This window comes from Triticum aestivum, chromosome 3D, assembly GCF_018294505.1.
Source record: "Triticum aestivum cultivar Chinese Spring chromosome 3D, IWGSC CS RefSeq v2.1, whole genome shotgun sequence".
In the NCBI taxonomy this organism is placed as follows: Eukaryota; Viridiplantae; Streptophyta; class Magnoliopsida; order Poales; family Poaceae; genus Triticum; species Triticum aestivum.
The window spans coordinates 443263085-443276119 of record NC_057802.1 but is presented as its reverse complement, the minus strand read 5'-3'; the positions used below and the strand labels follow the sequence as shown (position 1 = coordinate 443276119).

At 46.9% G+C, this 13035-nt stretch overlaps 1 protein-coding gene across 1 annotated transcript; it reads right to left on the bottom strand.

The window, feature by feature from the left end:
- Positions 1-4896: 4896 nt before the first annotated feature.
- Positions 4897-11320, bottom strand: LOC123079512 (uncharacterized). Its single transcript, XM_044502285.1, has 3 exons — positions 10910-11320; positions 7987-10142; positions 4897-7391 (listed from the first exon to the last, which is right to left on the bottom strand). The coding sequence occupies exons 2-3, from the start codon at positions 10109-10111 to the stop codon at positions 5326-5328; spliced, it is 4191 nt and encodes a 1396-aa protein (XP_044358220.1). The 5' UTR covers positions 10112-10142; positions 10910-11320; the 3' UTR covers positions 4897-5325.
- Between the last annotated feature and the right edge of the window lie 1715 nt (positions 11321-13035).

Sequence of the window (13035 nt, the reverse complement as noted above, 5' to 3'; positions counted from 1 at the left end):
AGTAAAGTGCGTAAGTAAAGGGTTCGGTTAAGAGATAACCGAGGCACGTGGAGACGACGATGTATCCCGAAGTTCACACCCTTCGGATGGTAATCTCCGTTTGGAGCGGTGTGGAGGCACAATGCTCCCCAAGAAGCCACTAGGGCCATCGTAATCTCCTCACGCCCTCGCACAATGCAAGATGCCGTGATTCCACTAAGGGACCCTTGAGGGCGGTCACCGAACCCATACAAATGGCAACCCTTGGGGGCGGTCACCGAACCCGTACACTTTGGCAACCCTTGGGGGCGGTCACCGGTACCCGTCAAATTGCTCGGGGCGATCTCCACAACCTAATTGGAGACCCCGACGCTTGCCCGGAGCTTTACACCACAATGATTGAGCTCCGAACACCACCAACCGTCTAGGGCGCCCAAGCACCCAAGAGGAACAAGCTCAAGGGCACCAAGCACCCAAGAGTAATAAGCTTCTCAACTTGTAACTTCCACGTATCACCGTGGAGAACTCAAACCGATGCACCAAATGCAATGGCAAGGGCACACGGAGTGCCCAAGTCCTTCTCTCTCAAATCCCACCGAAGCAACTAATGCTAGGGAAGAAAATGAGAGGAAGAACAAGAAGGAGAACACCAAGAACTCCAAGATCTAGATCCAAGGGGTTCCCCTCACATAGAGGAGAAAGTGATTGGTGGAAATGTGGATCTAGATCTCCTCTCTCTTTTCCCTCAAAAACTAGCACGGATCCATGGAGGGATTGAGAGTTAGCAAGCTCGAAGAAGGACAACAATGGGGGAAGAACACGAGCTCAAGAGATAAGGTTCATTGGGGAAGAAGACCCCCTTTTATAGAAGGGGAAAAATCCAACCGTTATGTGCTCAGCCCGCACACGAGCGGTACTACCGCTCCACGAGCGGTACTACCGCTCTGGCGGAAGAAGCAGGGAAAAGGAGCAACCAAACATGAACCTTGGGGCGGTAGTACCGCTTATAAGCGGTACTACCGCGCACCCCAGCGGTACTACCGCCAGAGGAGCAGAACACGGGACCAAAAATGCAGTAGCGGTACTACCGCCCGACCGGAGCGGTACTACCGCTTATAGGCGGTACTACCGCCCATCAGGGCGGTACTACCGCTTATAGGTGGAACTGTCGTGCCTTACTGCCGTGCAACTACTGCAAAACTCGACACGAAAAATGCAAGACCCAAAATCGAGGCGGTACCAGCGCGGAACCGTAGCCGTACTACCGCTTATGGCTATAGGCGGTACTACCGCTTTGGACAGCGGTACTACCGCTTGGGGCGATAAGCGGTACTGCCGCTCTGGCCGCGGTACTACCGCTAGGAAGCCAAAACTGCCATAACTTCTGCATATGAGCTCCGAATTGAGCAAACTCAAGCTTGTTGGATTGAGAAAGACGAGTAGCATCAAAACAGCGACTGGTTATAGTAAGAAGAGGCAGGGGAGGTATGCCAAAAAAATAGAGGAGTGAAACCTCCAACCGAGAAGAACCGGCATAACCTCCAACATCGAAAACATCATAGAAGATGCGAGTGAACTCCGTTTTCGATGAACTCGAGCTTGTCATCAAGATGACCATAAGCTCCAAAACTCACAAAGAGAAGAACCAAACGAGAACCAACAAAGATGATGCAAGGATGCAATGGTTTGAGCTCTCTATGAACGATACGATCAAGCTACTCATCGAGAGCCCCCCTTGATAGTACGGCAATCGATCCTATAACCCGGTCTCCCAACTACCATCATGAGACCGATAACATAGAAAACCTATCAAGAGCAAACCTTTGCCTTGCACATGGTCCACTTGAGCTAGATGATGACGATCTTGACTCCCTCAAGTTGGACCACCTTTCTTGGTTGTGTTGGCTCGATGAGACTAGTTGATTGCTCCCCCATACTCCACTATGGGTGAGCCACTCTTCCGCACATCTCCACAAGTCCATTGTCACCACAATGGACGGCAAGCTTCAAGCATTTGATCTCTTCATGATGCTTCACTTGAACTTGCGCACCGCAACATCTTCACAAGTCCATTGTCGCCACAATGGACGGCAAGCTTCAAGCATTTGATCTCTTCATGATGCTTCACTTGAACTTGCACACCGCAACCTAACCCCACAAAGAACTCTCACAAAGATCATGGGTTAGTACACAAAGCGTAATCGACAATGCTTACCACACCATGGGATCGCTTGATCCCTCTCGGTACATCTTGTGCGCTTTGTGTGTTGATCAACTTGATTCACTCTTGACTTAGTCTTGATCAACCTTGACTCTTTCCAACTCTCTTCATTTGGATGATGTCTTGAAGGTAAACATGAATGATCACACAATCTTCTTCTTCAAGACATGCTTGCAATAAGCTCTACTCTCACATGACCAATCTTTGGATAATTCCTTAACAACACCTTGGTCACCACATAAACTCCTTGAAACCAACACATGGACTTCAAGAAAAGCCTATGGACAAATCCTTCAAATATAACTCAAGGCAACCATTAGTCCATAGAGATTGTCATCAATTACCAAAACCAAACATGGGGGCACCGCATGTTCTTTCACACGCGCCTGAGACTGAGAGGCGAAGCTGGTGTGAAGAGCCGCCCACGCCTCCCGTGACGTAGCGGCGAAGATGACCAGCGACGAGACGCTCGGAGCGAGCGACGACTGGATGGCGAAGAGGATGGCTTGATCCTGGGCCACCCATGCATGATACGCCGGGTGCTGAGGGGGCAGACACGGGATGGATCCGTCAACGTAGCCCTCCAGGTAGCGACTCTGCATAAGAGGCAACACCTGGGCACGCCAGGACAAGTAGTTGTCCGGCGTGAGTTTCACCGGTAGCAGGTGTGAGAAGTAAAACGGCGACGACACTGTGGCCTGATCACCATGAGCATGCGGTGGTGCGTAGAAGCCCATCGACAGATGTGCAGCCGGTCCCGAGTAGGACGGATAGGACCCGACAGAACCAGCCATCGGGGCGCCGTAGGACGCTGCAGCGGGCGCCCCATACGGTAGGGCAGCCGCAGCCACATGGGGCGGCGGCGACGGAGCCGGGTAGGCTTGGGGCGGCGCAGGGTAGGGATGCGTCGGGGGCACCGAGTAGGGCTGCACAGCAGCGGCAGCCCCATGAGACGACGGCGACGGCACCGGGTAGGGTTGGTGTGGCGCCGGGTAGGGTTGGTGTGGCGGCGCGCCGTAGGGATGGGACGACTGGACGCCGTAGTGGTGCGGGGCAGGAGGCGCACCGGAAGGCGGCGCCATCCAGGACGACGGCGGCGGTGGCCCACCATGAGCCGTTGCAGGAGCGCCGCATGAGAACAGATCGCCCGCCGCGATGTTTGGCGGGGCGACGTGATCGCCAGGGAGGCCCGATCCGATCTGGGGACCAGGCGATGGAGGAGCGCCATGGGCCATCGCGAGGGGGCGCGAGGCCAGGAACGGCGACCCAAGGGCCGGTGCAGCGACGGCAGGGGCAGCAACAGGGGTCAGCGCAACGACGGCGGCGGCGGCGGCGGTAGAGGCAGCGGAAGCCATCTTAACCTAAACTGATACCATGTAAGACGTAATATGTTGGAAACTGCTCGACACCCTAAACATGGTGTGGCTCTTTCATTATATAGAGGTACCCAAAGGATACAATACAATGTTACAATATATGTGTATAGAAGCCACGTATATACAGTCTAACAATGGCGACCCAAAATCACAGGGCATTGACCAACGTTTCACCATTTACAAACACATTACAGTGATATCGAAAGCGCTATACGGGAGAAAAAGGAGATATACAGAAACACATAAACAAGTTTAGAATCATAGCGCAAATCAGCGATCCACAATCTACGTGTAGGGCTGCAAACGAGTCGAGTTTGAGCAAGTTGGATTAGGCTCGGCTCAACTTATACAAATATTCGAGCGAGATCAAACCAAGCGAAGCTCAAGGTCGAGCTGTAGAAAGTGGCTCGTGCTCAACTTGTAGCGATCTCGAGTCGATCTCGAACAAGTTTCGACCTAAATAAGATGATTTTTTTAATAATTTAAGACAAATTTTAAAATAAGATAGGCCACAACACAACATAAAAAACGATTATATAATTCAACCTATCTATCTAAACTGAAGACTAGTACTTAATAGAAGAGATCATGAAAGAACTAGTAGCAAGAAAAAAATGAAGGTGCGTGTGTCCTCAAACTATTGCCAAAATAACATGATATTTAATACATGGTGATCACATACCTTAGTAGGGCTAAATTTTCTCTGCAGTTAACTAACTTTCCTTGTTTGGTAGTAGGTAAAATGGAGGAAAATCATACACAACGTATATGGTAATAAATTATTTTTGACTATCTATATGGTAATAAGTTATCCCATTTATCTTTAATATATATCAAAATTATGTACTATAATTATATGATCTCGGGCTATCGAGCTAAAAACGAACGAGCCAGTGTTGGCTCAAGATCAGCTTATTTCCAATCAAGCTACATAAATTGTTCATACTCAGGTCATTTCTTTTCGAGTCGAGCCAAAATACGAGTTGATCTCGAGCGGCTCGCGAGCCTCGAGCTTTTCTTGCAGCCCTAGCCACAAATCTCCTCCCAGCACACCAAGGCTGTTTTTTATCTACCAGGATTAGTTCAGTGGCCCATAAGGTGTTTTGCTGTTCTTCTGTCTGGTCGCAGGGTTTAGCAAGTGAAGAGAACTAGTAGAACCTTGGTAAAGAAATTTTTTGCAGGCAAAATAAGCAGACTGAATGCTATAATTCTGACAGGCATGTAGTGATATAGTCTTCACATTCACTACCTTACACAAGAAGAAATGTGATATTTCCACCCACACCTGCAGTTGCAAAGTTACCAGCCCAGGTGGAAAAATAGATTGCAAGCATGCACTCAGCCTTGTGTACTTCCTCTATTTCCAACTGCACAAGCTCTCTTACATCAAACCATCTCACCTCCATCAAGTAGCGAAAGATAATCTACATTACATGATAGAATCCACTGTTCTCTCTCCCTGTCACCACACCACACTGCCCCAGCTAACAAATTACGGACAGCGGAGGGAGAGAATGCAAGGGCAAAAATAGAATCAAATTGAATACAAACGGTCAAAACCTCAAACGGAGAAGGAAAAAAAAATACCATCCACAAAAATCTAGAGCAAAACTTCATATTTCCAGTGTTGGAAACTATATGAACCCAAGTACCGTGGAGTGCTTCACAAGGTAACCAAGAATAAGCTTCTTCAATCAATAAGGATCCATTTCAACTTGCATTCCCTTTTACCAATTGTGCGATAGTAATTCAGTGTTGTTCACTTGCGTCTCTTCCATGGCGATCATCCTCGGACTCCATTGCCTTTACAGTACTTTCCTCATGGCCATCAGACATCTTCTTGAACACTGCATTCATGTCATCGATGGTCTTCGCCTCGATACAACTCATGCTGCTTTCAGGCTCCCTATCATCTCCGGCCAAATGCAGACTTTCAACATGTGCTCCTTCTGGAAGACTGTCGTGTTTTGTGCACTCGACAGCCTCTGCACATCCAACTTTATCTTCGTTTTGTTCAAAGTAATTGTTCACATCAACACTAGAATGTTCCTTTAGAACAGCAGAAATGTCCTCCACTGATTTTGCATCAATGACATGCAACTGTCCAGATCCCTCCAAAGGCTCTGAGTCAATATCAACGCCTGAGATGTGTGCGGGTTCGGCGTCAAGGGTGGGCCCATCATACCCACCAGCACTTGCTTGTTTAAAGGCCATCTCTATGTCCTCCAGGGACTTGGCATCAACAGCCATCATCTCAGCATCAGTTTTAGCTATCCCAGCCTCATTTTTAGCAACTTCCAGTCCAGTTGCTCCAACTGCTAAGTATGCTTCTGATGGGGCATTGACTGAAGGTGCTTCTGTGACTTCTGGCTCGTCGCGTGGTAGGTGTTTCTGTAGACTTTCAACATGTGTTCCTTCTGGAAGACTGTCGTGTTTTGCGCATTCTGCAACCTCTCCACATCCAACTTCATCTTCGTTTTGTTCGAAGCAATTGTTCACATCAACATTAGAGTGTTCCTTCAAAGCAGCAGAAATGTCTTCAACAGATTTTGCATCAATCACATGGAGTTCTTCAGAACCCTCTAAAGGCTCTAAGTCAATATCAACGCCTGAGATGCGTGCAGTTTCAGCCTCATCAACACCACCACCACTCGCTTGTTTAAAGGCCATCTCTATGTCCTCCAGGGACTTGGCATCAACAGCCATCATTTCAGCATCAGTTTTAGCTGTCCCGGGCTCATTTTTAGCAACTTCCAGTTCAGTTGCTCCAACCACTAAGTATGCTTCAGATGGTGTATTGACTGAAGGCATTTCTGTGACTTCTGGTTCGTCGCATGGTAGATTCAACTCTCTGTTCATTGCTTCAAGAATCCTTCGCCGTGGATTGTAGACAGTTTGCTCAGGATCATCATGAGATGATCCTAATGTCCAACTGAATTCAGGATCAGTGCCGCTTAGATAATCAACCAATGGGGACAGATCGCCAGAGTCTAAGGCACTGGCATCTGATGTGGCAATGTCACCAGAAGTCTTAGGGCTAATCAAGGAGTCTTCTGCAACACCATCAGCAGGGTTGTAAGTATGGGAGCTAAGATCAGGCACCTGCTGATCCAGTCTCACCGGTTCTACCCGGAAGTCTCCCACCGCATCCAGTTCCGACAGGAAACTTTCATCAATACCGTTATCCTCTAAAGGCTCAGGATAGATTCTATCAGCATCATCATCATCAGAATCAAGTAGATAATCAGAAGTCATTTCTTCATTCATATCAACCATATCCACCCTGTCAGGTTCAGAAGCCACCGAAAAAAATGGGTTTGAGACATCTTTAGGTTCAATCGATGGAGATTGGTTGGAACCACTCGCACCAGGAGGACACAAGGAAGCAACCACAGAACTTGGGCTTACTTCCGATGCAACATCAAAGTGCTCTTCAATTACATGCAAGTCAGTCATGGCAGTACCAGAACCAGTAAACGCTCCAGTTTCATGCTTTTCTTCCATGTTGAAGTTCTCGAGAACCCTCTCCTCAGGGATAGGGTGAAGGTCCATAGATATTGCTGGTAATGTTTCCTTTTCAAAATCAGTTAGCAAGTCCATAGGCCCATGAATAAGGTTTTGTAATGGGATTTCATTGTTTGGACAGGACATGGAATCAACATTTCCATCTTCCTCGGCAATACTGGTGGCACCAAGACCAAGGTCCCTTGATCTCAATTCATGATCTTCAGCTGGCCTAGGAGAAGAAAGCCATTCTGAGACTTCAGCTGTTATGTTTGGTGCTATAGAAGACTTGGCACCCAGGACGCTTTCACCTGGACAAGAGTACATCCATTATATAATAAGAAGACAATACGACCGAAAAAGAGAGAAAAGCTAGAAATTCCCATCCACCCGTTAATTTGGTGGACCTATTTTATTAGTGGACTACGACCGACAAACCTTCACAGCGGTACTTCAGATTACAGCCGATAGATCATCATGAATGTAACTAAACAGAACTGAACCGGTAAATCTTCATCACCGCGCCTAAACAGTTCACAACCAATGGACCATCACAACTATACTTAAACAGATCGCAACCATGGTCATCTTAGACATGTATTAGAATTATTATGCTATTTACAATAATAACACCAAAATGGTTGGCGGGCTGTTTGATCCAAAATTAAACAATGGGGTGGAATCGACTACGGCCGTTCATGATCAATTTAGACATGATTTTGGAGAATACCCATTAGTCGTGATACTATATTTAGTACACTTACAAAAATCCATCAGTTGGATATATATCGACACTGATCCGTTCAGGTAAGGATGTTGAGCGGGAAATAGTGCTAGTTGTTCAAATAAAACTCTATCGTGCGCGGGGTATTCATTCATTTAAGTTGTCAGATGTAAGTTGCTTACCATCCCCATCATCCCAGCTAAGCAAGTCACCAACTGGATGAAGTGGCACCGTAGAATTCCCATCTGACTTGAGCATGTAATTGTCATCATGACCCTTCCCTTTTGTTGAGACAAGATATGCCTCTCTTTCTTCGGATCTTTCGAAGACAAAATGATGCAGAGCAATCTCACGCTCATCAATGTCGCTGTTGTCTAGTTCAACATCCACGGAGTTGATACCATCTGAACATTCACTGCCAGCATCTGCAAGGTCACTGTCCTGTCTCAGGAGAGCTGGTGACTCATGCTCCCTGTGCACATCCTTTTCATCGAAGTCCTTGTGTTCCTCCTGATCGGCAACCGAAGAAGCCATATCAGATTCAGTAACAGAACTCAATTTGGACTCACTCTTGTCACTGAACTGCCTTTGAAAAGTACTTGTGCTCCCTTCTACTGTCTCAGGGACAAAATATGGCCTCAATCTAGACAAACGTCCCTCCTGCGTAGCATCTGTAGTTCCAAAGTTGAAGCTCTCGTGCCTTCTAAATATTTCACGATGAGAAGTTTGTGGTGATTCCCCAGGGCTTAAATTATCATGTGCAGAAACGCCACTTTCACTGGAATGCTCAAGAAAATCAAATGGGTTCTTTCTTGCATGCAGGATTGAAGGAGCTGAGCCAGGAATTGCCGCTTCGTCGGAATCATATGGAAGGTCAAACGGGTTCCTCCTTGTTACTGAGATGTGTGATACTTGTGCACCAAAGCGTGATAAGTCATCTCCGCTTTTCCCATTGGCATCCGTTAGGTTAGTGTCAATGTCAAATATTATATTCTTCCTGGATCTTCGCCTGACCATCAAAATCTCCAATCTACGGTTTCTTTCCATCTCAGAGTATCCAAGATCCATCAGATTCTTTGCATCATCTGCTGTCCAAATAAATGCAGCTTCCTGACCTTCATCTTTCTTGTTCTCCTCACCACCATCTTTAGTATCATTGTTGCCATCATCATCATCATCATTACTATCATCATCCGTTTCATGATCCTGCGAGGAGACATGTGAATCACTGTCTGAATCATCATTAGGAATGGGATCAGGACGAGTGAAATCAGCACCCAGAAGAGGGTCGATTTCATCAAGAACTGGTGCAATGTCAGTCATGGATGCATCAGGTGAAGAACTCTCAGCCCCATCAGAGTCAAAACCAGATGAACCATCCTGACTGCCAACTGATGCCCATGGTGAACCAAGAGAGGAATCAAGGAGATTTTCCTCAACGGCCTTGCTAGTATTATCCTTAAGCACATCAAGCTTTTTATTCTGCCGCACAGAAACTGCATAAGTTGGTCTGCTAGTTCCAGCTGTCCCATCAGTCAGCTTCTCTTCAGAGAAATCACTCACTTTGCTAGCTGCTAGATTCAGATTCTCCTGCATTTCAGCATGCTTATTAACATTCTCACTGGATGAGAACATGTCCAAGGGTGCATTCTTCTCATTCAGACCTTCAAATAAGCTAGCGTTCCTATCAGCCATATCTGTCACAAAAAATGAATCTGCGAATTGCATTCCCTGGTTAAAGTTTAAGCCCTCCCTAACCCCAGCCTCTCCACGGAAATTGACCATGGAAGGAAATGGAGTTAATGTTTTAGGTTTGTCACCATGTTCAAACTTCTCATCTTCTTCATCAACTCTTCTCAGAAGAGGAACCTCATCATCAAGCTGAGTAGACCTCTCTCTGACAGAACCTGTCCGCTTTGTTTCCCTTTCTTTGAAGTTTTCTGTAGTATTCCTAAAACTAGGCACCGAAATTCTCTGATCTGACCCAAACTGAACATCCCTTGAAGAATTCTCCATCTTAAAAGCTGGAATCTCTGGAGTAGTCTTGGTATCCTCATCATTAGCTTCAGGTAGGTTCGTGTCTCCATAACTCAGTAGGATTCCCAGAAGAAGAGTGGTGCATATAATTACAGGTGAAGAAGAAAGAAGGAACGCAAAGAACCCTGGTGCAGATCTGTACAACAGATAGAGCAAAACACCCAAACTGAACAGGACTGGATGTTCAGAGACACATCTGTAGCTTGTTCTAATGGAGGACCTCAGAAATTTCTTGATACACAGACCAACTTGTTTTGTCTCAAGAGCCATGGCATGTACCCTCTCAGGCTCCGGTACAAACCTAGCATTGCAAAAAATACAGACAATATCAGTTGGTTCATCTAGTGAAACATAGAATTTTTGCATCAATTGATGCATATAAGATACTCCCTCTGTCCCAAATTAAGTGACTCAACTTTGTACAGTACAAAGTTGAGTCACTTATTTTGGGACGGAGGGAGTACTTTCCAGAAAAATCTGTTATGCTAAGTTAACAATCCCATGTTCAACCACCCTGAAAGTAGTCCCAAATCAAGGCAAGTCTTGGTTTGTTCCAATTTTCTAAGAGAGCAGAGCTAATACGAATAGCCACAGCTTAGTAGACCAACTGCACCAATTTTTGCAACTGAGCCAAATACAAGATCATTAGATCCATAGGAGAACTAGCTAGTAAAATTAGATCGGGGGTACCCTAGCGCAAACATAAGGCGAGCTAATAAGCAGCTCTTATTCAGAAATTACCCAGCAATTGGCAATAACACGCACAAATCAAACGCTGCAACGGGCAAGCCGGTCACTAGTCAGATCATCTCTGGTGGGACACTATCTAGCATCAAAAGAGCTTCAGATGCGAAATCGATAAGCTAAACCCCGACTAAAGAAGGTGAATCATAGCACGAACAATGGAAACACCATCACCTTTACTACTGCTTATCGAGCACAGATCTTCCCCACGGAGAACTCAATCCCCGGCCACAACGAACACTAGACAGAGAATCAAGGCACGAGCGTAAGCGATCCCGTCGGTCAGGGACCCCCAGGGCTCGCTATCTATGAGCAACAGCGTACCTCCGAGGAAGCTCTGGCGGGCGGGCTGGCGGGCGGCTACCACGAGGCTCGGGCGGGGAAAGCTCCAAGAAGCGGAAGGAACAAAACAGCCGGAGCTGAACTCCTGTGCTGTGCTGGAACCCAGCGACCCGGCCAAAAGGAGGAAGCCAATAGCAAGAAGCGATCGACCGAGCGCCGGGGTCAAATCACAGCGGCGTCAGCGCAGAAATGCAGTGCCGGGCGCCTGCGTCTCCGCGCGGTGGGGCAGCAGCTGATAGAAGTGCGGGTCGGGAGCTTGGACCGCCGCTTTCAGCGGCGACTTCGCGGTGCAGCGAAGCGGATTTGGTGGCGGTGGTGGGGGGCGGCGATGGCGATCGCCAGAGGGCGAGGAGAAGAGAAGGGAAAGAAAAGAAAAAAAGAAGAGGAAAAGGAAGGGCGGCAGTGGCGGAGAAAGCGGAAGGGAGTGGGCGGGCCCGGCCTTTCTGTCTCTCTGTTAATGCGGCTGCCCCGCTTCGTTTGACTGGTAGGTGGGTGCCACGTCGGGTGGGGGCCGAGATGTCAGGGGGAGAGGGATGGGCGTGGGCTGAGATGTCTGCGTGGAGGAAGGCGACGGCGGCGAGGAATTTCCCTTTCCCTGCTGGGCAGGCTGGCGGGCAGGGCTGGCTGGTGTCGGACCGGCGGCACCGGCCACGGCGCGGACGATCGTCCTTTTCGCTGCTGCTGCCGTCAGGCGGGCATGGTCGGTTGTTTTCGCTGTGGACCACGCGCACGCGCGCGCAAGAGAGAGAAGAAGGGTGGAAATGATTTGAGCGTAGCTCATATTGTTACGGGTTTTTTATTTTTTTGCGGGTGGGTTTTTTATGAGACAAGTAGGATTCAAGTCTTAGATTTTGCATTGGTGTTCACATTCTAGACTTATTTAGATTTTTTTTGGCAATGTCTGTTTAGTGAGATGAGACGAGATGTTTCCGAAGCGCGTGTGGCGGCTTCATCAATCTCAAGAATATGGGTGAATGTATGTATATGTATGTAAGCATTTGTGGTTATACTGTCTTTAAAAAATACATTCGTTGTTGCAGAAACAAAATTGATCTTGGTGTCGTTAGCTTTTTATAAAGTGTGAATTTTAGTGATCAAAACAAAGCATCAAGTATACAGACACATATGAGTACACATCGTGTCTTTAGGACGTACACAATCAACGCTGAGAGCAATCCTAACCGGCATCATCATGTTTTACGTTTAGTTTTGTATCATGAGATTAGTCAAAATTTTACCGTGCTCGCACACCTTTTTATTGATTTTATCAGGATCCTTAACGCGAGATGCAAATAAAAAGAATCTTGTGATACGGTGTGAAAATCATGTTAATTTACGTGATAAAAACATCTCATAAAGAGTACAAGGCAAGAACAGCAAAAATCAGCCACATGAGGGACTCCATGGAAAAAGACAACGTCTGGTACGAGCACGCGCTCGTACCAGCTACCGCCCCCACCTCGTGATCAACTATTTTAACCCTGTGCCTTCAAATTGAGAGAGCCATTTCCATCTCTTTGTAATGAAAAACCCTAGCGGATCCCGTTCTTGTATTACTTTGATCGTTCATCTATGTTCATCATGATTTACCCTTTGGTGCTTATCGTTCTCATGTCTGAGTAGACTCCCTAGTTCTCGGGGATATGAAGGAAGCCTAGTAAGTTTAGTTGATGAACCCCGATAGGATTTGATATCCTCTTTGTATGTTCATGTTAATAACCTTCTCCATGTTAATTAGTTGAAGTCGATCACCCAACATTTACCTCTTTGGGAGAAAAGATTATTACCATTGATGTGATTGTGGGTTTTCGGAGGTATCGCGATGACATAAGCTACTTCCCTCCTTCCTGAACATTGCAATAGGGATCAACGGAGACTGTCTTTAGCTGCATCCATGGGAAACCCTTAATCACTGTTCTGGAAACAAAATGTGGGGAGGAACCATTGTGGTGTATGTGATGTGTAGTTGCTGCATGTATGCATGCATTTGTATTTGGCTCTGCCCACTTTTAGAATGATACTATTGTTGGGGAACGTAGTAATTTCAAAAAAAAATCATAGGCACATGCAAGATCATGGTGATGCATAGCAACGAGAGGGGAGAGTGT